Source organism: Pristiophorus japonicus, chromosome 3, assembly GCF_044704955.1.
Source record: "Pristiophorus japonicus isolate sPriJap1 chromosome 3, sPriJap1.hap1, whole genome shotgun sequence".
In the NCBI taxonomy this organism is placed as follows: domain Eukaryota; kingdom Metazoa; phylum Chordata; class Chondrichthyes; family Pristiophoridae; genus Pristiophorus; species Pristiophorus japonicus.
In genome coordinates this window covers 107,781,401-107,808,094 of record NC_091979.1, presented here as the reverse complement: position 1 = coordinate 107,808,094, position 26,694 = coordinate 107,781,401, and the positions used below count along the sequence as shown (strand labels likewise).

Below are 26,694 nucleotides of genomic sequence, written 5' to 3'. Positions count from 1 at the left end.
TGTAACGAGCAGGGTGGATAAGGGGGAACCAGTGGATGTGGTGTATTTGGATTTCCAGAAGGCATTTGATAAGGTGCCACATAAAAGATTACTGCACAAGATAAAAGTTCACTGGGTTGGGGATAATATATTAGCATGGATAGAGGATTGGCTAACTAACAGAAAACAGTGAGTCGGAATAAATGGGTAATTTTCCGGTTGGCAAACAGTAACTAGTGGGGTGCTGCTAGTGCTAGGGATCGGTGCTGGGTCCTGAACTATTTACAATCTATATTAATGACTTGAATGAAGAGACCGAATGTAATGTAGCCAAGTTTGTTGATGATACAAAGATAGGTGGGATAGCAGATTGTGAGGAGGACACAAAAAATCTGCAAAGGGATATAGACAGGCTAAGTGAGTGGGCAAAAAATTGAAGATGGAGTATAATGTGGGAAAATGTGAGGTTATCCACTTTGGCAGTAAAAATAGAAAAGCAAATTATAATTTAAATGGAGAAAAATTGCAAAGTGCTACAGTACAGAGGGACCTGGGGTCCTTGTGCATGAAACACAAAAAGTTAGTATGCAGGTACAGCAAGTAATCAGGAAGGCAAATTAAATGTTGGCCTTTATTGCAAGGGGGATAGAGTATAAAAGCAGAGAAGTCCTGCTACAACTGTACAAGGTATTGATGAGGCCACACTTAGAGTACTGTGTATAGTTTTAGTCTCCGTATTTAAGGAAGGATATACTTGCACTGGAGGCTGTTCAGAGAAGGTTCACTAGGTTGATTCCGGAGATGAGTTATGAAGATAAGTTGTGAATGCGGAGAGGATATTTCCACTCATGGGGGGAAAACTAAAATTAGGAGACATTAGTCTCAGAATAAGAACATAAGAAATCGGAGCAGGAGTAGGCCATACGGCCCCTCGAGCCTGCTCCGCCACTTAATATGACGATGTCTGATCCGATCATGGATCAGGTCCACTTCCCTGCCCGTTCCCCATAACCCCTTATTCCCTTATGGGTTAAGAAACTGTCTATCTCTGTCTTAAATCTACTCAATGACCCATTTAAAACTGAGATGAGGAAGCATTTCTTCTGAGGATTGTAAATCTATGGAATTTTCTGCCCTAGAGAGCTGTTGAATATATTTAAGGCGGGATTGGACAGATTTTTGAGAGATAAGGGAATAATGGGTTAAGGGGAGCAGGCAGGGAAGTGGAGCTGAGTCCATGATCAGATCAGCCATGATCTTATTAAACGGAGGAGCAGACTCGAGGGGACAAATGGCCTACTCCTGTTCCTATTTCTTATGTTCTTAGGATAAGATCCCTGGTCTGGATGGATTGCATCCGTGCATATTAAAAGGAGTTAGGGAAGAGATAGCAGAGGCACTATTGCATATCTATAACAATTCAGTAGAAAAGGGAATAGTGCCAGAAGACTGCCAGACAGCTAATGTTATTTCTTCATTTAAAAATGGAAATGGAACAAGTTCAGGGAACTATTGACCAGTTAGCTTAATATCGGTGATAAGAAAGATTATGGAATCTTTACTCCGATATAATAGAAAAACATCTAGAAACCAAAAATATAATAAAGGGTACTCAGCACGGATTTCAACAGAGAAGGTCATGCTTATTGAGTTCTTTGGAAAAAGTAACAGAGTAGACCAGGGTAATGTCGTAGCTGTAATAGTTTTTGATTTTCAAAAGGCCTTCGCTAAGGTACCGCATGTGGAGTCAGGGGATGGGTATCAGAATGGATAGCAAACTGGCTTATTCCCTAACTCCTTTTAATATGCACTGATGCAATCCATCCAGACCAGGGGTCTTGTCCTCTCTCAGTTTGATTATTTTATCAATTATCTCCCCTCTTTATCTTAAATGTCTTTATATATTTGTTGATCTCTCACTGCAAATGTATTGGATATCTTTGATTAAGGGTTAAAGGCAACTACTCAGACTGGCAAAAGGTGAGAAGTGGTGTTCACAGGGATCAGTTCTGGGACCACTATTGTTCACAATTTATATTAACGATTTGGACTTGGGAATCTGAAGTACAATTTCTAAATTTGCAGACAACATTGCGGGGGGGGTGTAGTTAATACAAAGGAAGATAGTGACAAAATACAAGACTTGCAAAATGGGTGTTTAATTGGCAAATTAATTTCAATATAGATAAGTGTGAAGTGGTGCATTTTGTAAGAGGCCACATATTCCTTGGATAATAAGAGTCTAAATGGAGTAGAGGAGCAAAGGGATCTCTGGGTACGGATACACATATCACTAAAAGCGGCACAGATTACTAAGACCATGAAAAAGCAAACCAAGGACTGGGGTTTATTTCTAGAGGGATAAAATTACAAAGCGGGGAAGTCATATTAAACTTGTATAGAACCTTGGTTGGAGTGCCGCAGGGATCAGTGCTGGGACCCCAACTATTTACAATCTATATTAACGACCTGGAAGAAGGGACTGAGTGTAACGTAGCCAAGTTTTCTGACGATACAAAGATGGGAGGAAAAGCAATGTGTGAGGAGGACACAAAAAACCTGCAAAAGGACATAGGCAGGCTAAGTGAGTGGACAAAAATTTGGCAGATGAAGTATAATGTTGGAAAGTGTGAGGTTATGCACTTTGGCAGAAAAAAATCAAAGAGCAAGTTATTATTTAAATGGAGAAAGATTGCAAAGTGCTGCAGTACAGCGGGACCTGGGGGTCGTGGTGCATGAAACACAAGGTTGTGGTACAACAAGTGATCAGGAAAGCCAATGGAATCTTGGCCTTTATTGCAAAGGGGATGGAATATAAAAGCAGGGAAGTCTTGTTACAGTTATACAGAGTATTGGTGAGGCCACACCTGGAATGCTGCATGCAGTTTTGGTTTCCATATTTAAGAAAGGATATACTTGCTTTGGAGGCAGTTCAGAGAAAGTTCACTAGGTTGATTCCGGAGATGAGGGGGTTGACTTATGAGGAAAGGTTAAGTAGGTTGGGCCTCTACTCATTGGAATTCAGAAGAATGAGAGGTGATCTTATTGAAATGTATTTGATTATAAATGGGCTTGACAAGGTGGATGCAGAGAGGATATTTCCACTGATAGGGAAGACTAGAACTAGGGGGCATAATCTTAAAATAAGGGACCACCCATTTAAAACTGAAATGTGGAGGAATTTCTTCTCCTGAGGGTTGTAAATCTGGAATTCGCTGCCTTAGAGAGCTGTGGAAGCTGGGTCATTTAATAAATTTAAGACAGAGATAGACAGTTTTTTAACCGATAAGGGGTTATGGGGAGCAGGCAGGGAAGTGGACCTGAGTCCATGATCGGATCAGCCATGATTGTATTAAATGGCAGAGCAGGCTTGAGGGGCCAAATGGCCTACTCCTGCCCCTATTCCTTATGTTCTTATGTTCCATCATCCATAAATATTTTTTGCACAAAGGATGATTGAACATAAGAACATAAGAAATAGGGGCAGGAGTAGGCCATATGGCCCCTCGAGCCTGCTCTGCCATTCAATACAATCATGGCTGATCTTCTACCTCAACTCCATTTTCCTGCACTATCACCATATCCCTTGATTCCCTTAATATCCAAAAATCCATTGATCTCTGTCTTGAATATACTCAACGACTGAGCCTCCACAGCCCTCTGGGGTAGAAAATTCAAAAGATTCACTACCCTCTGAGTGAAGAAATTTCTTCTCATTAGTCGTAAATGGCCAACCCCTTAGGTTATAACCTATAAGCCTATCAGGAAAGACTGATCAGGTGGGGGCTCTTTTCTCCAGATAGAGGTCTTTAAAATGATGAAGAGGCTCGATAGAGTAGACATAGAGATGTTTCTACTTGTAGGGGATTCAAAAACTACGGGGCATAAATATAAAATAGTCACTAATAAATCCAATAGGGAATTCAGGAAAAACATCTTTACACAAAGAGTGGAATCTACTACTGTATCACAGGGAGTAGTTGAGGCAAATAGCATAGATGAATTTAAGGGGAGGCTAGATAAGCACATGAAGGAGAAAAGACTAGAGGAATTTGAAGGTAAGATTAGATGAAGAGGGGTGGGCGGAGGCTCATGTAGAGCATAAAAGCCAGCATAGACCAGTTTGGACAAAGAGCATGTCCCAGTGGTGTAGACTCAATGTAACTTGATGTACGGTGATGTTTGTACAATTAATTGTTATTAACAGGTATTTGACTTGGGACAATACTCAAGAGACAATAGTAGCAAAGACAACACAGAACAAAGTTACAGCTAGAGCGGTGAGTAGTGGGAATGATTTACAGGGTGGTGGTGCTGGTTTAACTGTTATGTTGGTATAAAACTGTATTGGAATTTGCGGGATTCTATGCTGGGTATTATGGCTGAATGTGGCTTTTTGACTATGCATAATTAGCTTCTGTCAATAGTTAGCATTTATTTTAAACACCAAACTGTTGGTTATCTTACAGGGCAAACTTTTGAAATTAGCCAGCAACTGAAGCCAAATTATTTTTTTGCTTCAACTTTTATTTTCCAGTGCATAACTCAGTGCCACGTGTTTCTTTGTGCAAATAAAGATTATCAGTGTTAGCAATTCTTTATAAAACATTTTCCACCAATAATTGGAATATGCAGTCAATGTCACTTGGTTTTGAGGCATACTGATTTCTGCATCAAACAATGGTAATAATTTGTGATGCAGTCAGTTTCAGAAAACAGGCACATTTCCAAAGGAAAATGAGAGCCATTATTTTGCAGTAAACAATTCTGTAGTGATTACATTAGCATTGTTAATCCTTGTGATTATCATTGTGCACAATCGATCATGAGCACCAAACAAAAACTGAATGAAATTAGCCTTGCAAAATGTTTTGAATGGATTGATTACTTCTGTTAATATTGCTCTTAAGCCATCTGCAAAGGAAACATGTTTAGATTTTTTCTCGCAACAGAGCGGGACCAATATCCTCATGGAGGGGTTTGCTTGTGCTGTTGGGGAGGGATTAAACTAGCTTGGCAGGGGGATGGGAACCTGAAACTAGTAAAGCTGGAATTAGAAAGCAAAAATAAAGAGAGTGAGTTTGAAGGAGAGAGGAAACAAGCAGGAAAAAAGGGTAAAAAAGCAAACTTAAAGGCACTTTGTCTAAATGCACATAGCATTTGTAACAAAATAGATGAGTTAACAGCACAAATTGAGACAAATGGGTCTGCTCTGATAACCATTACAGAGATGTGGTTGTAAGGTGACCAGGACTGGTAATGAAATATTCAGGGGTACTTGACAATCTGGAAAGACAGACAGAAAGGAAAAGGAGGCGGAGTAGCTCTATTGATAAAGGATGGAATCACTGCAATAGTAAGAAACGATATTGGCTCAAATGATAAGGGTGTTGAAACAGTTTTTGGGTGGAAATAAAGAACAATAAGGGGAAAAAGTCACTGGTGGGTGTAGTCTATAGGCCCCCTAACAGTAGCAACTCTGTTGGTCGGAACATAAACCAGGAGATAATGGGGGCTTGTAAAAAGGAAACAGCAATAATCATGGGTGATTTTAACCTCCATATTGATTGGACAAATCAAATTGGTCAGGGTAGCCTTGAGGAGGAGTTTATAGAGTGCATAAGGGACAGGTTCCTTGAGCAGCATGTAATGGAACAAACCAGGGGTCAGGCTATCTTAGATCTGGTCCTGTGTAATGAGACAGGATTAATAAACAATCTCCTAGTAAAGGATCCCCTCGGAATGAGTGATCATAGCATGATTGAATTTCAAATTCAGATGGAGGGTGAAAAAGTTGGATCTCTAACCATGTTCTAACCTTAAATAAAGGAGACTATGAAGATATGAGGGCAGAGTTGGGTAAAGTGGACTGGGAAAATAGATTAAAATGTAATATATTCCAGTGAGAAGGAATGGGTGTAAGAGAAAAGATAGCCATCCGTGGCTTACTAAAGAAATAATAAACAGTATCCAATTAAAAACAAGGGCATACAAAGTGGCCAAAACTACTGGGAGCATAGAAGACTGGGAAGCTTTTAAAAGCCAACAAAGAACGACTAAAAAAAATGATTAAGGAAGGGAAGATAGACTATGAAAGTAAACTAGCGCAAAATATAAAAACAGATAGCAAGAGTTTCTATAGGAATATAAAAGGGAAAAAAGTGGCTAAAGTAAATGTTTGTCCCTTAGAGGACGAGACCGGGGAATTAGTAATGGGGTACATGGAGATGGCAGAAACTCTTAAACAAATATTTTGTATCAGTCTTTACGGTAGAGGACAGTAACAATAGTCCGACAATGGATAGTCAAGGGGCTATGGGGGGAGGAACAATCACAATCACAATCACTAAGGAGGTGGTACTCAGTAAGATAATGGGACCAAAGGCAGATAAATCCCCTGGACCTGATGGCTTGCATCCTAGAATCTTAAGAGAAGTAGCGGCAGGGATTGTGGATGCATTGGTTGTAATTTACCAAAATTCCCTGGATTCTGGGGAGGTCCCAGCAGATTGGAAAACTGCAAATGTAATGCCCCTATTTAAAAAAGGAGGCAGACAAAAAGCAGGAAACTATAGACCAGTTAGCCTAACGTCTGTGGTTGGGAAAATGTTGGAGTCCATTATTAAAGAAGCAGCAGCAGGACATTTGGAAAAGCAAAATTCGGTGAGGCAGAGTCAGCATGGATTTATGAAGGGGAAGTCATGTTCGACAAATTTGCTGGAATTCTTTGAGGATGTAATGAACAGGGTGGATAAAGGGGAACCAGTGGATGTGGTGTATCTGAACTTCCAGAAGGCATTTGACAAGGTACCACATAAAGGGTTATTGCACAAAATAAAAGTTCACGGGGTTGGGGGTAATATATTAGCATGGATAGAGGATTGGCTAACTAACAGAGAACAGAGAGTCGGGATAAATGGTTCATTCTTTGGTTGGCAACCAGTAACTAGTGGGATGCCGCAGGGATCAGCGCTGGAACCCCAACTATTTACAATCTATATTAACGACTTGGAAGAAGGGACTGAGTAATGTAGCCAAGTTTGCTGACGATCCAAAGATGGGAGGAAAAGCAATGTGTGAGGAGGACACAAAAAAGCTGCAAAAGGACATAGACAAGCTAAGTGAGTGGCAAACATTTGGCAGATGGAGTATAATGTCGGAAAGTGTGAGGTCATGCACTTTGGCAGAAAACAATCAAAGAGCAAGTTATTATTTAAATGGAGAAAGATTGAAAAATGCTGCAGTACAGCGGGACTTGGGGGTACTTGTGCATGAAACACAAAAGGATAGTATGCAGGTACAACAAGTGATCAGGAAGGCCAATGGTATCTTGGTCTTTATTGCAAAGGGGATGGAGTTTCAAAGCAGGGAAGTCTTGCTTCAGCTATATAAGGTATTGGTGAGGCCACACCTGGAATACTGCGTGCAGTTTTGGTTTCCATATACACGAAAGGATATACTTGCTTTGGAGGAAGTTCAGAGAGGGTTCACTCGGTTGATTCCGGGGATGAGGAGGTTGACTTATGAGGAAAGGTTGAGTAGGTTGGCCTCTACTCATTGGAATTCAGAAGAATGAGAGGCGATCTTATCGAAACATATAAGATTATGAGGGGGCTTGACAAGGTGGATGCAGAGAGGATGTTTCCACTGATGGGAGAGACCAGAACTAGAGGGCACGCAGATAGACTAAGGGGCTGCCCATTTAAAACTGAGATGAGGAGAAATTTCTTCTCCCTGAGAGTTGTAAATCTGTGGAGTTCGCTGCCTCAGAGAGCTGTGGAAGCTGGGACATTGAATAAATTTAAGACAGAAATAGACAGTTTCTTAAACGATAAGGAGATAAGGAGTTATGGGGAGCGGGCGGGGAAGTGGAGCTGAGTCCATGATCAGATCAGCCATGATCTTATTGAATGGCGGAGCAGGTTCGAGGGGCCGTATGGCCTACTCCTGTTCCTATTTCTTATGTTCTTATGTAAAGTACCTCACTTCCAATTGGTGAACCAGTAACTATCTGAAATGCTGTGCAGAGTATTGCAGGTTATAGCCACTCCTGTCGCTCCAGAATATAGTCCATTAATGTAGAAACAATTCTCACCACTGGGCCCAGGCAGGACTTTCTTCAAGGATCTTCCTGTTCTTCCTATTACCTGCTCTAGATGTTTTATTTTATTTAAACCTGCATTGGCACCACTCATTAATTGCATAAACACGTAATTATTTTAGTTGTGCTATTAAAATAATATTTTTCTAGTTTTCAAAGCAAAGTAAGTAGATAAATTATAATTATACAAGTTGACTACAGTACAGTTATAGCAGACTACCCCTTTACACTGACATTATATATAGATTTTGGAATTATGGAGTGTCCTCCTCAAAACCGAGAGAGCTTATGGAGTGTCCTATTTGTCACCATCCTCTGCCTGCTTCACGATGACACGCAGGCCATGATACTTACCAACGGATCCAACACAGACCCAAGTGCAGACCGGGGTCAAGCAAGGCTGTGTCATCGCACCAACACTCTTAATGTTTCCCGCTGCAATGCTTCATCTAACCACCAACAAACTCCCCGCTGGTGAGGAGTTAATCTAAAGGACGAACAGAAAATTGTTCAACCTCCATCGCCTCCAGTCGAGTGCCAAGGTTGTCCCAACCTCTGTCATTGAATTACAGTATGCAGACGACGCTTGCGTTTGTGCACACTGAAGCGTACGAGAATCTGGGCCTTACATTAAACATCTGTAAGATGAAGGTTCTGTACCAACCTGCCCCCACCTCACAGTACTGCCCCCCCGATCATCAAGATCCACGACAAAACCTTGGATAGTGTGGACCACTTTCCATACCTTGGGAGTCTCCTGTCAGTGAGGGCAGACATCGATGATGAAACCCAACACTGCCTTCAGTGTACCAGTGCAGCCTTCGATCACCTGAGGGTAAGAGTGTTTGAAGAACAAGATCTCAAACTTTGCCAAAATCATGGTCTACAGAGCACTAGTGATTCCCGTCCTCCTTTATGCTTCAGAGGCATGGACAATGTACAGTAGGCACCTCAAAGCACTGGAGAAGTACCACCAATGCTGCCTCTGCAAAATTCTGCAAATCCATTGGCAGGATAAGCGTACCAACGTAAATGTTCTCTCTCAGGCCAACATCCCCAGCATCGAAGCATTGATCAATCAGCTCCGATGGGCGGGCCACGTAATCCGCATGCCTGATACAAGACTCCTGAAACAAGCACTCTATTCCAAGCTTCGTCATGGCAAGCGAGTCCCAGGAGGGCAGAGATAATGCTTCAAGGACACTTTCAAAGCCTCCTTGGAAAAAATGTATCATCCCCACCAACTCTTGGGAATCCCTGGCCCTTGACCACTCAAAGTGGAGAAGCAGCATTCGGGAAGGCACCGAACACTTTGAGTCCCCTTTGTCGGGAGCACGCGGAAGTCAAGTACAAACAGCAGAAGGAGCATACGACAAGCCAAGCACCCATCCCTTCAACCACCACCTACCCCACCTGTGACAGTCTGTAGATCCTGCATTGGACTCACCAGCCACCTGAGAACTCGTGTTAGTGTGAAAGCAAATCATCCTTGACTCTGAGGGACTGCCTAAGAAGAAGAAGATACAAGTTGACTACCATAGAGTTGTAGTAGACTACTCCTTTACACTGCCATTATATATAGCTCGCAGTCTCTCATGGATAGCAGCAATATGAGTTCCTGTCAGATAATAATACCCTGTTTGCATAGCCTGGTATGCAAGTGGCAGCATCTGCACTAATATTTAAATTAACTTCTGGTAGATTTAAAAAATCATTCACAAGGTTCCAGAGATCTCTTGGGAACTTGTTAAACACCGTTTTGCACCACCATTCGGTATCAAATTCTAGTGGTGTGACACTACAATGTCCCCTGGGGTACTCATCACTTCTGTCCGGAGTCAGGTTGGGCCCTGATTTTAAAATCATTGAATATCCAAATGTTTCTTGCTCTCCAGTACTTGGATTGTTTTCCGATTGCCTTATGTGCTTATTTTAAATAATAATTGTTCATGTCTTTCAGGCTGGAATGCAACACTCTATTCTTTTACATTTAGCTTTGTTCAACGTTCTACCTCTTGCATTTGTAGGAATGCTGGGTATTGACAAAAATGTAAGTCATTTTTTTTTTAAGTTCTGTATGCTGTAATCTATTAATGAATTAATTAAATTAATGGTTTCCTGCATATTTTCTGCCCCCAATTTTTCAATAAACCTAATAAAATTATTTATTTAAATATGACATTCCATGAAATAGAGGACATTTGTCATGTAATAGCTAGCTCTGCTGAAGCCTTTATCTGTTCATGTATAACATTTCTTCGTCTCATATTGGGTCCAAAATTCAACAAGACTTCTCAGCAGTTTAAAACTGCCAGAATACCGCCAAGACTGAAGCCCGCTAGTTTCATCATATTATTTCCGGCGGTTAGTGGGCTGTTTGTCAATGAATTTGGGGCCCATAGGGTTTCAACCAATTTATGGGTCATCTGCAACCCACAGCAAAATTTGTGGCTAAGCCCCTACCCACCTAACCCATTTGTAGTCACCTGATTTTAGGCTATGGTTGTGGCCTACACACTCCCAACCTGCCCATTGTGGTCAGGCCTCGAACCTAGGACTTGGGCCTACTTGTTCGACCTATTACTGGGAACTGAATTGTCATTGTGGCCATTTCCTGCCTCCTCTCCATTTTATCTCATTAGTAATGGTTGGGCCTCAAGTCTAGCACCTCATGCCTCCCACATCGTGACTCACAACCCCTCACTTTATAACATCTGATCCCTTAAACCAATGAATTGTCAAAGAGTAAGCACTTAAACTCATTATACTATACAATCATATAATAACTATTTAAGTGCCTTGGCAAACATAGAAACATAGAAAATGGGTGCAGGAGTAGATCATTCGGTCCTTCAAGCCTGCATCGCCATTCAATAAGATAATGGCTGATCATTCATCTCAGTACCCCTTTCCTGCTTTCTCTCCATACCACTTGATCCCTTTAGCCGTAAGGGCCAGATCTAACTCCCTCTTGAATATATCCAACGAACTGGCATCAACAACTCTCTGCGGTAGGGAATTCCACAGGTTAACAACTCTCTTGAGTGAAAAAGTTTCTCCTCATCTCAGTTCTAAATGACTTACCCCTTATCCTTCGACTATGTCCCCTGGTTCTGGACTTCCCCCAACATCGGGAAGATTCTTCCTCCATCTAACCTGTCCAGTCCCGTCAGAATTTTATATGTTTCTGAGATTCCCTCTCATCCTTCTAAACTCCAGTGAATACAGGCCCAGTCGATCCAGTCTCTCCTCATTTGTCAGTCCTGCCATCCCGGGAATCAATCTGGTGAACCTTCGCTGCACTCAATAGCAAGAACGTCCTTCCTCAGATTAGGAGACCAAAACTGAACAAAAAATTCCAGATGAGGCCTCACTAAGGCCCTGTACAACTGCAGTAAGACCTCCCTGCTCCGATACTCAAATCCCCTAGCTATGAAGGCCAACATACCATTTGCCTTCTTCACTGCCTGCTGTACCTGTATGTCAACTTTCAATGACTGATGTACCATGACACCCAGGTCTCGTGGCACCTCCCCTTTTCCTAATCTGCTGCCATTCAGATAATAATCTGCCTTTGCCTTTTTGCCACCAAATTGGATAACCTCACATTTATCCACATTATACTGCATCTGCCACTCATTTGCCCACTCACCTAACCTGCCCAAGTCACCCTGCAGCCTTTTAGCGTCGTCCTCACAGCTCACACCGCCACCCAACTTAGTGTCATCTGCAAACTTGGAGATATTACACTCAATTCCTTCATCCAAATCATTAATATATATTGTAAATAGCTGGGGTCCCATTACTGAGCCCTGCGGCACCCCACTCATCACTGCCTGCCATTCTGAAAAAGAACTGTTCATCCCGACTCTCTGCTTCCTGTCTGCCAACCAGTTCTCTATCCACGTCAGTACATTACCCCCAATACCATGTGCTTTAATTTTGCACACCAATCTCTTGTGTGGGACCTTGCCAAAAGCCTTTGGAAAGTCCAAATACACCACATCCACTGGTTCTCCCTTGTCCACTCTACCAATTACATCCTCAAAAAATTCTAGAAGATTTGTCAAACAGGATTTCCTTTTCATAAATCCATGCTGACTTGGACCGATCCCGTCACTGCTTTCTAAATGTGCTACTATTTCATCTTTAATAATTGATTCCAACATTTTCCCCACTACTGATGTCAGGCTAACCGGTCTATAATTATCCGTTTTCTCTCTCCCTCCTTTCTTAAAAAGTGGTGTTACATTAGCTACCCTCCAGTCCATAGGAACTGATCAAGAGTCGATAGACTGTTGGTAAATGATCATCAATGCATCCACTATTTCTCTGGCTACTTCCTTAAGTACTCTGGGATGCAGACTATCAGGCCCCGGGGATTTATCGGCCTTCAATCCCATCAATTTCTCTAACACAATTTCCCACCTAATAAGGATTTCCTTCATTTCTTCCTTCTCACTAGATCCTCGGTCCCCTAGTATTTCCAGAAGGTTAGTTGTGTATTCCTTCGTGAAAATAGAAGCAAAGTATTTGTTTAACTGGTCCATCACTTCTTTGTTGTCCATTATAAATTCACCTGAATCTGACTGCAAGGGACCTACGTTTGTCTTCACTAATCTTTTTCTCTTCACATATCGATAGAAGCTTTTGCAGTCAGTTTTTATGTTCCCAGCAAGCTTCCTCTCATACTCTCTTTTCCCCCTCCTAATTAAACCCTTTGTTCTCCTCTGCTGTATTACAGAATTCTCCCAGTCCTCAGGTTTGCTGCTTTTTCTGGCCAATTTATATGCTTCTTCCTTGGATTTAACACTATCCTTAATTTCCCTTGTTTAGCCATGGTTGAGCCACCTTCCCCGTTTTATTTTTACTCCAGACAGGGATGTACAATTGTTGCAGTTCATCCATGTGGTCTTTAAACTTGGATCCTCTTTTTAGCTCAAATATTAAAGAAGCTTTTTAGATTAGTACACGTGGTGCAACAAGCTACCATTTATTGGTCATAGTGACAGCAAAGCAGCATCTCCTCCAATTCACTGAGCAATGTCACGAGAGATCTAATAATGGATCTAGAACGTGAGGTTCAATAAATAGTGGACATTTCTGTTGCACTGTTCCATCGTACTGTTTAAAACGCATATAATAAAACAGCAGGTTATCCAACTCATCTTGAGCAATGCCACAGGAAATCTGTTGGTTATATTAAAAATCTGGCACTTGCACACTCTCAAAGTTTAACACTTAACTTCCTCTAATGTGATTTCTTTGATGAAATGTAAAGCAACAGCAAATCAGAACTGTGAAGTGTCCTGAGTAGAGAAGCCACTGCGGCTTTCCCGCGAGGTGAATGCTTGTCAGAAGAGGATTGGAAGCAGAAGTCGTCTTTCAGGGTACATTTTTATACTTACTTTAGTGGGGCCAGGAGGAGCAGGGATGCTCTTCTGTGCCCCACAAGGAAAGTTTAGGCCTTCCCTGACCTAAACTCCCTCGCCCTTCCCTATCATATAGTGCTCCCAGAATTCCCGTCTCCACGTTAGCCCGAGTACCGGTGGGCAGCCAAGGGCCACCAGATTTTCCACAGATCGGCAACTGTTTCCCACTCATTCCTGTCTTTTCCAAGTGAGGAATTGGCCAGTTAAAACACGTTTTCCTACCAGAAATCCGCTGGCAGTTAAAATCCACCCCAAAGAGTGAGTTCTTTTTAAAAGGTTTAAATGTGGCCCTCCTACAAAGAGTGCCTTTGGGGACACTTAATAGTTCTTTCTACAAGAGGGCAATATCCTCTCCAGCTGGTCACTGTTCCGCTACAATTTTAGCCCCTGCATCTGTCATTCCTGTTCAAACTAAGGGATTTTCCCATGACTCTGCTAACTTTGGTAGTCTGTGTGGCTAGCTGGTACACCAAGATGCAGACATCCATGGATTTTTAGCCTCGTAGGGCCTATATTCGGAGCTGACATTACTAACACTCAGAAATGCAAGTTACTCATGGCTAGTCAGTGTGGATATGAGAGAGGATTAATTAGCAATCTTGTTGTGCGAGGCCCTTTGGGGAACAGTGACCATAATATGGTAGAATTCTTCATTAAGATGGGGAGTGACACAGTTAATTCAGAGTCTAGGATCCTGAACTTAAAGAAAGGTAACTTCAATGGTATGAGACGTGAATTGGCTAGGATAGACTGGCGAATGATACTTAAAGGGTTGACAGTGGATAGGCAATGGCAGACATTTAAAGATCACATGGATGAACTTCAACAATTGTACATCACTGTCTGGCATAAAAATAAAATGGGGAAGGTGGCTCAACTGTAACTAACAAGGGAAATTAGGGATAGTGTTACATCCAAGGAAGGGGCATAGAAATTGGCCAGAAAAAGTAGCAAACCCGAGGACTGGGAGAAATTTAGAATTCAGCAGAGGAGGACAAAGGGTTTAATTAGGAGGGGGAAAATAGAGTATATGAGTAAGCTTGCAGGGAATATAAAAACTGACTGCAAAAGCTTCTATAGATATGTGCAGAAAAAAGGATTAATGAAGACAAATGTAGGTCCCTTGTAGTCAGAATCAGGTGAATTTATAATGGGGAGCAAAGAAATAGCAGACCAAATGAAAAAATACTTTGGTTCTGTCTTCACTTAGGAAGACACAAATAACCTTCTGGAAATACTAGTGGACAGAGGGTCTAGCGAGAAGGGGAAATTGAATTAAATCCTTATTAGACAGGAAATTGTGTTAGGGAAATTGATGGGATTGAAGGCCGATAAATCCCCGGGGCCTGATAGTCTGCATCCCAGAGTACTTAAGGAAGTGGCCTTAGAAATAGTGGATGCATTGGTGGTCATTTTCCAACATTCTATAGACTCTGCACCAGTTCTTATGGATTGGAGGGTAGCTAATGTAACCCCACTTTTTAAAAAAAAGGAGGGAATAAGAAAACAGAATTATAGACGGGTTAGCCTGACATCAGTAGTGGGGAAAATGTTGAAATCAATTATTAAAAATGTAATAGCATCACATTTGGAAAGCAGTGATGGGATCGGTCCAAGTCAGCATGGATTTATGAAAAGAAAATCATGCTTGACAAATCTTCTAGATTTTTTGAGGATGTAACTAGTAGAGTGGACAAGGGAGAACCAGTGGATGTGGTGTATTTGGACTTTCAAAAGGCTTTTGACAAGGTCCCACACAAGAGATTGGTGTGCAAAATTAAAGCACATGGTATTGGGCGTAATGTATTGATGTGGATAGAGAACTGGTTGGCAGACAGGAAGCAAAGAGTAGGAATAAACGGGTCCTTTTCAGAATGGCAGGCAGTGACTTTTGGGGTACCGCATGGTTCAGTGCTGGGACCACAGCTATTTACAATATACATTAATGATTTAGACGAAGGAATTGAATGTAATATCTTCAAGTTTGCAGTTGACACTAAGCTGGGTGGCAGTGTGAGCTGTGAGGAGGATGCTAAGAGCCTGCAGGGTGATTTTGACAGGTTAGGGGAGTGGGCAAATGCATGGCAGATGCAGTATAATGTAGATAAATGTGAGGTTATCCACTTTGGTGGCAAAAACACAAAGGCAGAATATTATCTGAATGGTGACCGAATAGGACAGATCAGGAGATGCAACAAGACCTGGGTATCATGGTACGTCAGTCATTGAAAGTTGGCATGCAGATACAGCAGGCAGTGAAGAAGGCAAATGGCATGTTGGCCTTCATAGCTAGTGGATTTGAGTATAGGAGCAGGGAGGTTTTACTGCAGTTGTACAGGGCCTTGGTGAGGCCACACCTTGAATATTGTGTACAGTTTTGGTCTTCTAATCTGAGGAAGGACATTTTTGCTATTGAAGGAGTGCAGTGAAGGTTTACCAGACTGATTCCCGGAATGGCAGGACTGACATATGAAGAAAGACTGGATCGACCAGGCTTATATTCACTGGAATTTAGAAGGATGAGAGGGGATCTCATAGAAACATATAAAATTCTGACTGGATTGGACAGGTTAGATGCAGGAAGAATCTTCCCGATATTTGGGAAGTCCAGAACCAGTCTAAAGATAAGGGAAGGGGGAAGCCATTTAGGACCAAGATGAGGAGAAACTTCTTCACTCGTAGAATTGTGAACCTGTGGAATTCTCTACCACAGAAAGCTGTTGAGGCCAGTTCATTAGATATATTCAAAAGGAAGTTAGATGTGGCCCTTACGGCTAAAGGGATCCAGGGTATGGAGAGAAAGCAGGAATGGGGTACTGAAGTTGCATGATCAGCCATGATCATATTGAATGGCGGTGCAGGCTCGAAGGGCCGAATGGCCTACTCCTGCACCTAGTTTCTATGGGCCCAAGTTTCCACACGATAAAAAACGGGCGCCCAGCGCTTAAAACAGCGCCGGAAAAAAAACTCACGATTCTGGAGAGCCCTGCAGCTCCTTGTCTGTTTGGCGCGGCGCCCAGGGAGGCAGAGCCTCCACTCGCGCCGATTTTGTAAGTGGGAGGGGGCGGGTACTATTTAAATCAGTTTTTTTCCTGCCGGCAACGCTGCGCGTGCGCGTTGGAGCGTTCGCGCACGCGCAGTGTGAAGGAAACATTGGCACTCGGCCATTTTTGTAGTTCTTTGTAGCTGTTTAGTTTTTGAACATTTTTTAATAAAAGCACATTGCCATCAGCACTGAGAAGGCTGCAGGAAGCCTCAAAGTTGAGGCAGCCGTTTCCCGACGATCTCCCCCTTTTGCCGTCGGGAAATGGCTCCTCAATTTCTGAGGCTTCCTGCAGCCTTCTGTCTCCTTCCCTTCCTCCCTTCCTCCCTCCTGCCGTCTGGAACGGCTTCCTCTCTCTTCCCCACCCCACCCCCCCCCCCCCCCTGCGTTCGGTCGGTCGGTTGGGTCCCTCCTGCCCGCTCGCCGTCTGGAATGGCTTCCCCCCCCCCCCCCCTGCGTTCAGTCGCTCGCCCGCCGTCTGGAACGGCTCCCCCCCCCCCCCCTGCGTTCAGTCGCTCGCCCGCCGTCTGGAACGGCTCCCCCCCACCCCCTGCGTTCAGTCGCTCGCCCGCCGTCTGGAACGGCTCCCCCCCACCCCCTGCGTTCAGTCGCTCGCCCGCCGTCTGGAACGGCTCCCCCCCCCCCCCCCCCCCCGCATTCGGTCGCTCGCCTGCCATTTGGAACAGCTCCCCCCACAGTGGACAGAGGGTCTAGCGAGAAGGGGAAATTGAATTAAATCCTTATTAGACAGGAAATTGTGTTAGGGAAATTGATGGGATTGAAGGCCGATAAATCCCCGGGGCCTGATAGTCTGCATCCCAGAGTACTTAAGGAAGTGGCCTTAGAAATAGTGGATGCATTGGTGGTCATTTTCCAACATTCTATAGACTCTGCACCAGTTCTTATGGATTGGAGGGTAGCTAATGTAACCCCACTTTTTAAAAAAAAGGAGGGAATAAGAAAACAGAATTATAGACGGGTTAGCCTGACATCAGTAGTGGGGAAAATGTTGAAATCAATTATTAAAAATGTAATAGCATCACATTTGGAAAGCAGTGATGGGATCGGTCCAAGTCAGCATGGATTTATGAAAAGAAAATCATGCTTGACAAATCTTCTAGATTTTTTGAGGATGTAACTAGTAGAGTGGACAAGGGAGAACCAGTGGATGTGGTGTATTTGGACTTTCAAAAGGCTTTTGACAAGGTCCCACACAAGAGATTGGTGTGCAAAATTAAAGCACATGGTATTGGGCGTAATGTATTGATGTGGATAGAGAACTGGTTGGCAGACAGGAAGCAAAGAGTAGGAATAAACGGGTCCTTTTCAGAATGGCAGGCAGTGACTTTTGGGGTACCGCATGGTTCAGTGCTGGGACCACAGCTATTTACAATATACATTAATGATTTAGACGAAGGAATTGAATGTAATATCTTCAAGTTTGCAGTTGACACTAAGCTGGGTGGCAGTGTGAGCTGTGAGGAGGATGCTAAGAGCCTGCAGGGTGATTTTGACAGGTTAGGGGAGTGGGCAAATGCATGGCAGATGCAGTATAATGTAGATAAATGTGAGGTTATCCACTTTGGTGGCAAAAACACAAAGGCAGAATATTATCTGAATGGTGACCGAATAGGACAGATCAGGAGATGCAACAAGACCTGGGTATCATGGTACGTCAGTCATTGAAAGTTGGCATGCAGATACAGCAGGCAGTGAAGAAGGCAAATGGCATGTTGGCCTTCATAGCTAGTGGATTTGAGTATAGGAGCAGGGAGGTTTTACTGCAGTTGTACAGGGCCTTGGTGAGGCCACACCTTGAATATTGTGTACAGTTTTGGTCTTCTAATCTGAGGAAGGACATTTTTGCTATTGAAGGAGTGCAGTGAAGGTTTACCAGACTGATTCCCGGAATGGCAGGACTGACATATGAAGAAAGACTGGATCGACCAGGCTTATATTCACTGGAATTTAGAAGGATGAGAGGGGATCTCATAGAAACATATAAAATTCTGACTGGATTGGACAGGTTAGATGCAGGAAGAATCTTCCCGATATTTGGGAAGTCCAGAACCAGTCTAAAGATAAGGGAAGGGGGAAGCCATTTAGGACCAAGATGAGGAGAAACTTCTTCACTCGTAGAATTGTGAACCTGTGGAATTCTCTACCACAGAAAGCTGTTGAGGCCAGTTCATTAGATATATTCAAAAGGAAGTTAGATGTGGCCCTTACGGCTAAAGGGATCCAGGGTATGGAGAGAAAGCAGGAATGGGGTACTGAAGTTGCATGATCAGCCATGATCATATTGAATGGCGGTGCAGGCTCGAAGGGCCGAATGGCCTACTCCTGCACCTAGTTTCTATGGGCCCAAGTTTCCACACGATAAAAAACGGGCGCCCAGCGCTTAAAACAGCGCCGGAAAAAAAACTCACGATTCTGGAGAGCCCTGCAGCTCCTTGTCTGTTTGGCGCGGCGCCCAGGGAGGCAGAGCCTCCACTCGCGCCGATTTTGTAAGTGGGAGGGGGCGGGTACTATTTAAATCAGTTTTTTTCCTGCCGGCAACGCTGCGCGTGCGCGTTGGAGCGTTCGCGCACGCGCAGTGTGAAGGAAACATTGGCACTCGGCCATTTTTGTAGTTCTTTGTAGCTGTTTAGTTTTTGAACATTTTTTAATAAAAGCACATTGCCATCAGCACTGAGAAGGCTGCAGGAAGCCTCAAAGTTGAGGCAGCCGTTTCCCGACGATCTCCCCCTTTTGCCGTCGGGAAATGGCTCCTCAATTTCTGAGGCTTCCTGCAGCCTTCTGTCTCCTTCCCTTCCTCCCTTCCTCCCTCCTGCCGTCTGGAACGGCTTCCTCTCTCTTCCCCACCCCACCCCCCCCCCCCCCCTGCGTTCGGTCGGTCGGTTGGGTCCCTCCTGCCCGCTCGCCGTCTGGAATGGCTTCCCCCCCCCCCCCCTGCGTTCAGTCGCTCGCCCGCCGTCTGGAACGGCTCCCCCCCCCCCCCCTGCGTTCAGTCGCTCGCCCGCCGTCTGGAACGGCTCCCCCCCACCCCCTGCGTTCAGTCGCTCGCCCGCCGTCTGGAACGGCTCCCCCCCACCCCCTGCGTTCAGTCGCTCGCCCGCCGTCTGGAACGGCTCCCCCCCCCCCCCCCCCCCCCGCATTCGGTCGCTCGCCTGCCATTTGGAACAGCTCCCCCCACCCCCCCGCGTTCGGTCGGTTCCCGCCGTCTGGAACGGCTTCCTCTTCCCTCTCTTTTTCCCCCCCCCCCCCCCCCCACGCGTTCGGTCGGTTCCCGCCGTCTGGAACGGCTTCCTCCCGCCCACCCGCCTTCGGGAACGGCTGCCTCGTTTTGTGAAGCTTGCTGCAGCATTCTTTCTGGCTGAAGCACTTTCACACAGGTAGGAAGATGGTTTATTTAATCTTTTCTTTGCTTATAAATGTTTATTCAGGTTGGATTTATTTGTATAACATTTGTACAAGTATAAATAAGGATTTATTGTAGAATTTAATGACTTCCCTCCCCCCCCCCTCCCCCCCACCTCGTTCTGGACGCCTAATTTGTAACCTGCGCCTGATTTTTTAATGTGTAGAACAGGTTTTTTCAGTTCTACAAAAATCTTCACTTGCTCCATTCTAAGTTAGTTTGGAGTTTCACTGTGGAAACTTTCAAATCAGGCGTCAGTGGCCGGACACGCCTCCTTTTGAAGAAAAAATTCTGTTCCAAAGTGGAACTGTTCTACCTGACTAGAACTGCAGAAAAAAAAATGTGGAGAATTGCGATTTCTAAGATAGTCAGTTCTCCACCGGTTGCTCCTAAAAATCATGCGCAAATCATGTGGAAACTTGGGCCCATTGTTTCTATATCTAAATGGCAGCTCTGTGTTTTACTAACCACAGAGGATTCTTTGAAGAGATAACAGAGGATAAATTAAAAATAATGCAGTGGATGTGCTTTATATGGATTTTCAATTAAGGTACTATGTAAAAGACTTTTGGCAACGATGATGGCACTTGGAAAAAGGAATGTATTGAGGTGGTTATTATTTACTATACACAAATTGATGAATTAGGAATTGAGGGAATAGTAGCAAAAGTAGCTGATTGGTTGTATTTCAAATTGTAATTTAGACTATGACAGAGGCTACATAAGGACATAGAGAGGCTACAGGAATGGGCAGATCACTTAAGATGCAGTTCAATCCAGTAAAATATAAAGTTATACATTTTGGAAGCATAAGGAAATCAAAAATGTACCTTAAATAGTAAGATTTTAAATGGAGTAGAGGAGCCTCGGTGTGCAGGCAAACAAAGTTTCCAGCACAAGTAGATAAGGCTATAAAAAAGGAAAATGGAATCCTTAGTTTGTACTAGGAAGCATGGAATACAAAAGCAAGGATTTAATATTAAACTGGTACAAGGCTGAGTTAGGCTGGAGTTGGAGGACTGTGTACAACTTTGCATACCCCATTATAGGAAGGATTATAAAAGCAATTAAAAAGGGGCAATGTAGATTCACTATCAAGGATGAGGGATTACCATTACGAAGAGAGAATTGAGAAGTTAGGGCTTTTTTTCCATTGAAGCTGAGTTGGTTAAAGTGTGACCTGATTAGATCTTCAGGATTAAGAAGGCTCATGAGGTAAATAGTGACAGATTGTTTCTACTGACCTGTGAGATGGTAATGAAAGAGCAAAAATTTAAGAATGAAAAAGGTGGGCGAGGTTTGAAAAAATCTTTACACGTGTGGAGTATGAAAAACGGCATAGACCATTTGGGCTGAATGGCCTGTTTCTGTGCTGTAACATTCTTTTGGGATGGAAATTCAGTTGGAGGCTAATTAGGGTGCTAATGGCAGTGGGACGGTAAATTTTGTGCCGGGAAATGGTTTGTTTCTGCACCCACAAAATTCAGCAGCTGGGCCCAGAGTGTGGAGCGGAGCACTAAGGGAGGTGTTCCACACCTCTCTTGGGGCACTAGGCTGGCTGAGCAACTGAAAATCCCGAGCTAAAGAGTTGGCCTCGGAGACTTCCCTGGGAAAAAAAATCATCACAAAAACATTTCCAATATGTTGCTCACCACACATAAACATAAATCACAAAAAGAAAAAATAGGAAAACAATCACACTTACCTGATGTATTCATTTCTTCCATCACCGCAGCTGGAACAATTCGGACTGCCCGCTTTCCCAGGGCGTCCCACTAGGGCGTGCTACAGGGTCAGCAGCAAACAAAAATCATTGCGATGTCGAAACAGGGGATGTTGCACACCGGCTCAACGCCCCCGGGAGGCACTGGTCAGCGCCATCGGCAATCAGCACACTGAATGTGCCGAGCGGCGCGAATGCCAGCACTCGCAGCTCTGAACCCCTTTAGCGCTCCTGTTCTGACCCTTTCCAGGGGCACTAAGCTAACTAATTTCTAACGCTTTCATTCTTCAATTGTAGCTGTTAAAGACATTAGGCTGAATAATTTATTTTAACTGTTTCAGAAGTGTGGTGGGTTGTATTTATACATGGATACTACATTTTTCCAAATATTTGTAGCCAAAACTGGGGTTACATATATACAGTGGGAAGTATTATACTTGAAGAGCAATGGTAGTTAAAATTGTTTCAATTAGAAAACCAAACTCAACTTTGCAATATTAAATATAAAAATGAACTAGGGTAGAGTTCAAATAATATGTCAAAATGTGCTACTCGTAATTGATGTAATTTAGTAAACTTTTTTAAAAAAATACAGTATTCCTCATTTCCTAGATTTTTGGAAACAATATAACCGACGCCACTGTTTCTCAGGGTTTACTCATTGTGACGTACAGCACGGGCCTGGTCAAGCTTTACAGTTTTCAGTGGATTATTGAGAAGGTAAGTTGAGAATGTAGTGTATACCGGTCAATGCTGAACCTGTTGGATGAGAAGCCTGTTTATGGGAACCGCTCTGTGATGTGCAAAATATTCAATTTTGCTTATTATTGAAGTTGTCAAGAATGGTGATTTCAACAGAGGGAAAATGAAGTTGATTGATTTTTGTTTGACAGAAAGCTGAAAAGTTCTAGGAGTGTGATAGAGACAGCAAGTGAATATAGTGAGATATTTAAGTATATTAGTTCAAGGTTAGGTGATTCAAGAGAGCTAAAGCAGGTTAAGCAAACATAAGCAAATACTAATCTTCTGGATTGAACTTTGGAATAAGAAGTGTTTTCCAAGGAGAAAAATTGGAGGGGGAAAGGGCCAAAGAGGTGAAACTTGGGTTTTAATGAGAAAACAGCAGATTAGGACAGGATGACTGAAGATGAAAATTGACAACACTTGAGGAGATGTGATGAATTTTGCATAATTGCAGGCTAAAGCCTTTAGAATGTCAGATATTCCGTTGGTTAATGTCTCATTGCTGCACTCCCTTAGCAGTATAATTGTCAACCCAGATTATGTGTTCAAATCCTAAAGTGGAGCTTGAATCCACAACCTACTGACTCAAGAGGCAAGTTGCTACCAATTCAACAAAGTTGGCACAGTACACTGATGGGTGTGATTCCTTTCACTTTAACCTTTAACTTCTTTCTGTATTTTATTGACATTACTATGAGTCATCATCATAGGCAGTCCCTCTTAAAATGAGTCCTTAGGTGGCTGAACAGTCCAATCTGAGAGCCACACTCCCTGTCACAGGTGGGAGAGATAGTCGTTGAGGGTAAGGGAGGGTGGGACAGGTTTGCCGCACGCCCTTTCCGCTGCCTGCGCTTGGTTTCTGCATGCTCTTGGCGATGAGACTCGAGGTGCTTGGCGCCCTCCCAGATGCACTTTCTCCAATTAGGACGGTCTTTGGCCAGGGACTCCCAGGTGTTAGTGGGGATGTTGCACTTGATCAGGGAGGCTTTGAGTGTGTCCTTGTAACATTTCCTTTGTCCACCTTTGGCTCGTTTGCCGTGAAGGAGTTCCGAGTAGAACGCTTGCTTTGGCATGTGGCCTGCCCAGCGGAGCTGATCAAGTGTGGTCAGTGCTTCAATGCTAGGGATGTTGGCCTGGTCGAGGACGCTAATGTTGGCGCGTCTGTCCTCCCAGGGGATTTGCAGGATCTTGCGGAGACATCGTTGGTGGTATTTCTCCAACGACGTGAGGTGTCTACTGTACGTGGTCCATGTTTCTAAGCCATAAGGATGGCGGGTATTACTAAGCCCTGTAGACCATGAGCTTGGTGGCTGATTTGAGGGCCTGGTCTTCGAACACTCTTCCTCAGGTAGCCGAAGGCTGCACTGGGGCACTGAAGGCGGTGTTGAATCTTGTCGTCGATGTCTGCTCTTATTGATGAGAGGCTTTTGAGCTATGGTAAATGGTCCACGTTGTCCAGGACCGCACCGTGGATCTTGACGACTGGGGGGCAGTGCTGTGCAGCGAGGACAGGCTGGTGGAGAACCTTTGTCTTACGGATGTTTAGCCTAAAGCCCATGCTTTTGTATGCCTAAATAAATACGTCGACTATGTCCTGGATTTCAGCCTCCGTATGTGCGCAGACGCAGGCTTCGTCTGCGTACTGTAGCTCGACGACAGAGGTTGGGGTGGCCTTGGGCCTGGCCTGGAGACGGCGAAGGTTGAACAGGTTCCCACTGGTTCTGTAGTTCCACTCCAGCGGGGAGCTTGTTGACTGTGAGGTGGAGCATGGCAGCGAGGAAGATTGAGAAGAGGGTTGGGGCGATGACACGGCCCTGTTTGACCCCGGTCCGGACGTGGATTGGGTCTGTAATGGATCCGTTGGTAAGGATCACGGCCTGCATGTTGTTGTGGAGGATGTTGACGAACTTTTGGGGGCATCCGAAACTGAGGAGGACGCTCCATAGACCCTCGCAGTTGACAGTGTCAAAGACCTTTGTAAGGTCGAAGAAGGTCATGTATAAGGGCTGGCGCTGTTCCCTGCATTTTTCCTGCAGCTGTCGCGCTGCAAAAATCATGTCCGTTGTGCCCCATTGGGGACGAAATCCGCACTGTGACTCCGGGAGGAGCTCCTCAGCCACAGGGAGAAGACGGTTGAGGAGGACTCTAGCGATGACTTTCCCAATGGCTGATAGCAGGGAGATTCCTCTGTAGTTGCCGCAGTCAGACTTGTCCCCTTTTTTAAAGATGGTCACGACCACTGCATCTGAGATCTCTCAGCATGCTCTCCTCCCTCCAGATGAGATAGATGAGGTCATGTATTCGCGCCAACAGTGCCTCTCCGCCATACTTCAGTGCCTCAGCAGGGATTCCATCTGTTCCCGTAGCCTTGTTGTTAAGCTGCCTTATGGCTTTTTCTACCTCGTGCAGTGTTGGGGTTTTACTGAGGTGGTGGCGGGTAGCATGCTGCGGGATGGAGTCGAGAACACTCGTGTCAAAGGCAGAGTCTCGATTGAGGAGATCTTCGAAGTGCTCCTTCCAGCGGGCCTTGATTGCCTCGGTGTCCTTGATGAGTATTTCCCTGTTCTTGGCCAGCAGTGGGGTGGGGCCTGAGGAGTTTGGATCGTAGATAGCCTTGACTGCAATGAAGAATCCTCGCACATCATGGCTGTCGGCCAGCTGCTGTATCTCCTGTGCTTTCTCCATCCACCACCTGTTCTTTAGGTCCCGGGTTTTTTGTTGGACCTCAGCCTTGAGCCGTCTGTAATGCTGCTTTGCTGAGTATGAATACCATGACTATGAGTGGAGACTGTTCCGCTCTTCTTCTTTCCAAGTTCCAAATACCCTGTATATGATTCTATGTTCTCTTTCTCCCTACTTTTTCACTGTATTGAAATCAAGATTCATTGCACTGTTTCTTACTCAAAATTGTTTACTTAACCTCTCAGTGATTCTAACCTCTAAGTGATTTTAAAATTCAAGCTTGGCATACTTAGTTACAATATTCTGATTTGCCAACCTTCCCTTTTATTCTTTTCAATCTTGATGGTATCCTGCACTATGAGACGTGGTCTTTCACCTTAGTTTCTCAATAATAATGCTTAAAAATCTCTGCACTAGAAAGCATACAGAATAAATTAGAGCCTGAGCAAAATGTTTCAAAGCGACGCTCCCATCAACAGAGAGGTTACTTAACCTGTGTGATTTTCATTACTATTTAGGATGTTATTTACAGAGCATGGTTATGTTCTCTTGTGTATCGTTTTGACTTAAGTTTGTAGTCATTGAATAAAAGCTACAATAAATCTGTTCACTCAATAATGCACACAACTGTATTATAAAATCCATGTCAGCTGGTACTATGGTTTTTAAAAAACATACAACCGATTCAAAGGCAAAACATTGAAGTATTTTACATTCTCGTCTGAAATGTTCTTTAAGCATAAACATCAAAATTCTTGTCTGCACAGTTTACACAGAAACAATGTATTCTTGGACAAAACTGTGAATGGAACAACACAACTGGAATTGTGGGTGCAGCTCCATTCGGAATTCCATGTAATATTAACATAACAGGTATTTTCTATTCAAAATCTTGTTTGTATTCTCCAGAATTAGGATGCACAAGTACCTCATTATTGATATAAACTTAAAGCCCTCCTTTCACAGATTGTCCACCTGTCCTATTTGAAGTTTCTTGTCTTGAAAGTGCATTGCAGATTGGAGGACACCCCTGGCATTACATAATTACTCCTAATAAGCGAAATCAGCAGGGCATCTACCATGTTTATTCTTTAAAGGATAAAGAGCTGGTAATGTATCACAATTGTTCTGAATATTTTTTGACAACATGATTTTGCAGTTGGGCTGTATATACAGTAATTCTTATATTTGCCTTTAAACGACCATGGAAGCATAAATGTTGAGAGAACAGAAGGAGCCCATTCAGTCCATCTCTGCTGGCTCTTTACTAGAGTAATCCAAAACTAATCCTACTCCCCTGCTTTCTCCCCTTAACCCTATATAGTCCTCTGCTTCGAATATTCATTCAATTTTCCCTTAAAAGACACAATGGTCTCTGCCTCAATCATTCCCTGTGGCAAAGCATTCTTTGTCCCAACAACCCTCTAAGTAAATACATTTCTCCTAACCTGTTCCTCTTAGTGAGAATTTTAAATTGATGACTCCTAATCAATGATTCCCCAACCAGAGGAAAGTCTTTTCCTATTTATTATCAAAACTCTGTATAATTTTTTTAAATCTCTACTTAAT

At 43.7% G+C, this 26,694-nt stretch overlaps 1 protein-coding gene across 1 annotated transcript in view; it reads left to right on the top strand.

Moving 5' to 3' along the window:
• Positions 1–26,694, top strand: part of dcaf17 (ddb1 and cul4 associated factor 17) — a 63,619-nt gene that overhangs the window by 20,831 nt on the left and 16,094 nt on the right. The window contains 5 exon segments of the mRNA XM_070875650.1: positions 4,187–4,259; positions 10,041–10,130; positions 22,312–22,419; positions 25,893–25,998; positions 26,092–26,234. Coding sequence (XP_070731751.1) covers positions 4,187–4,259; positions 10,041–10,130; positions 22,312–22,419; positions 25,893–25,998; positions 26,092–26,234 — 520 coding nt within the window.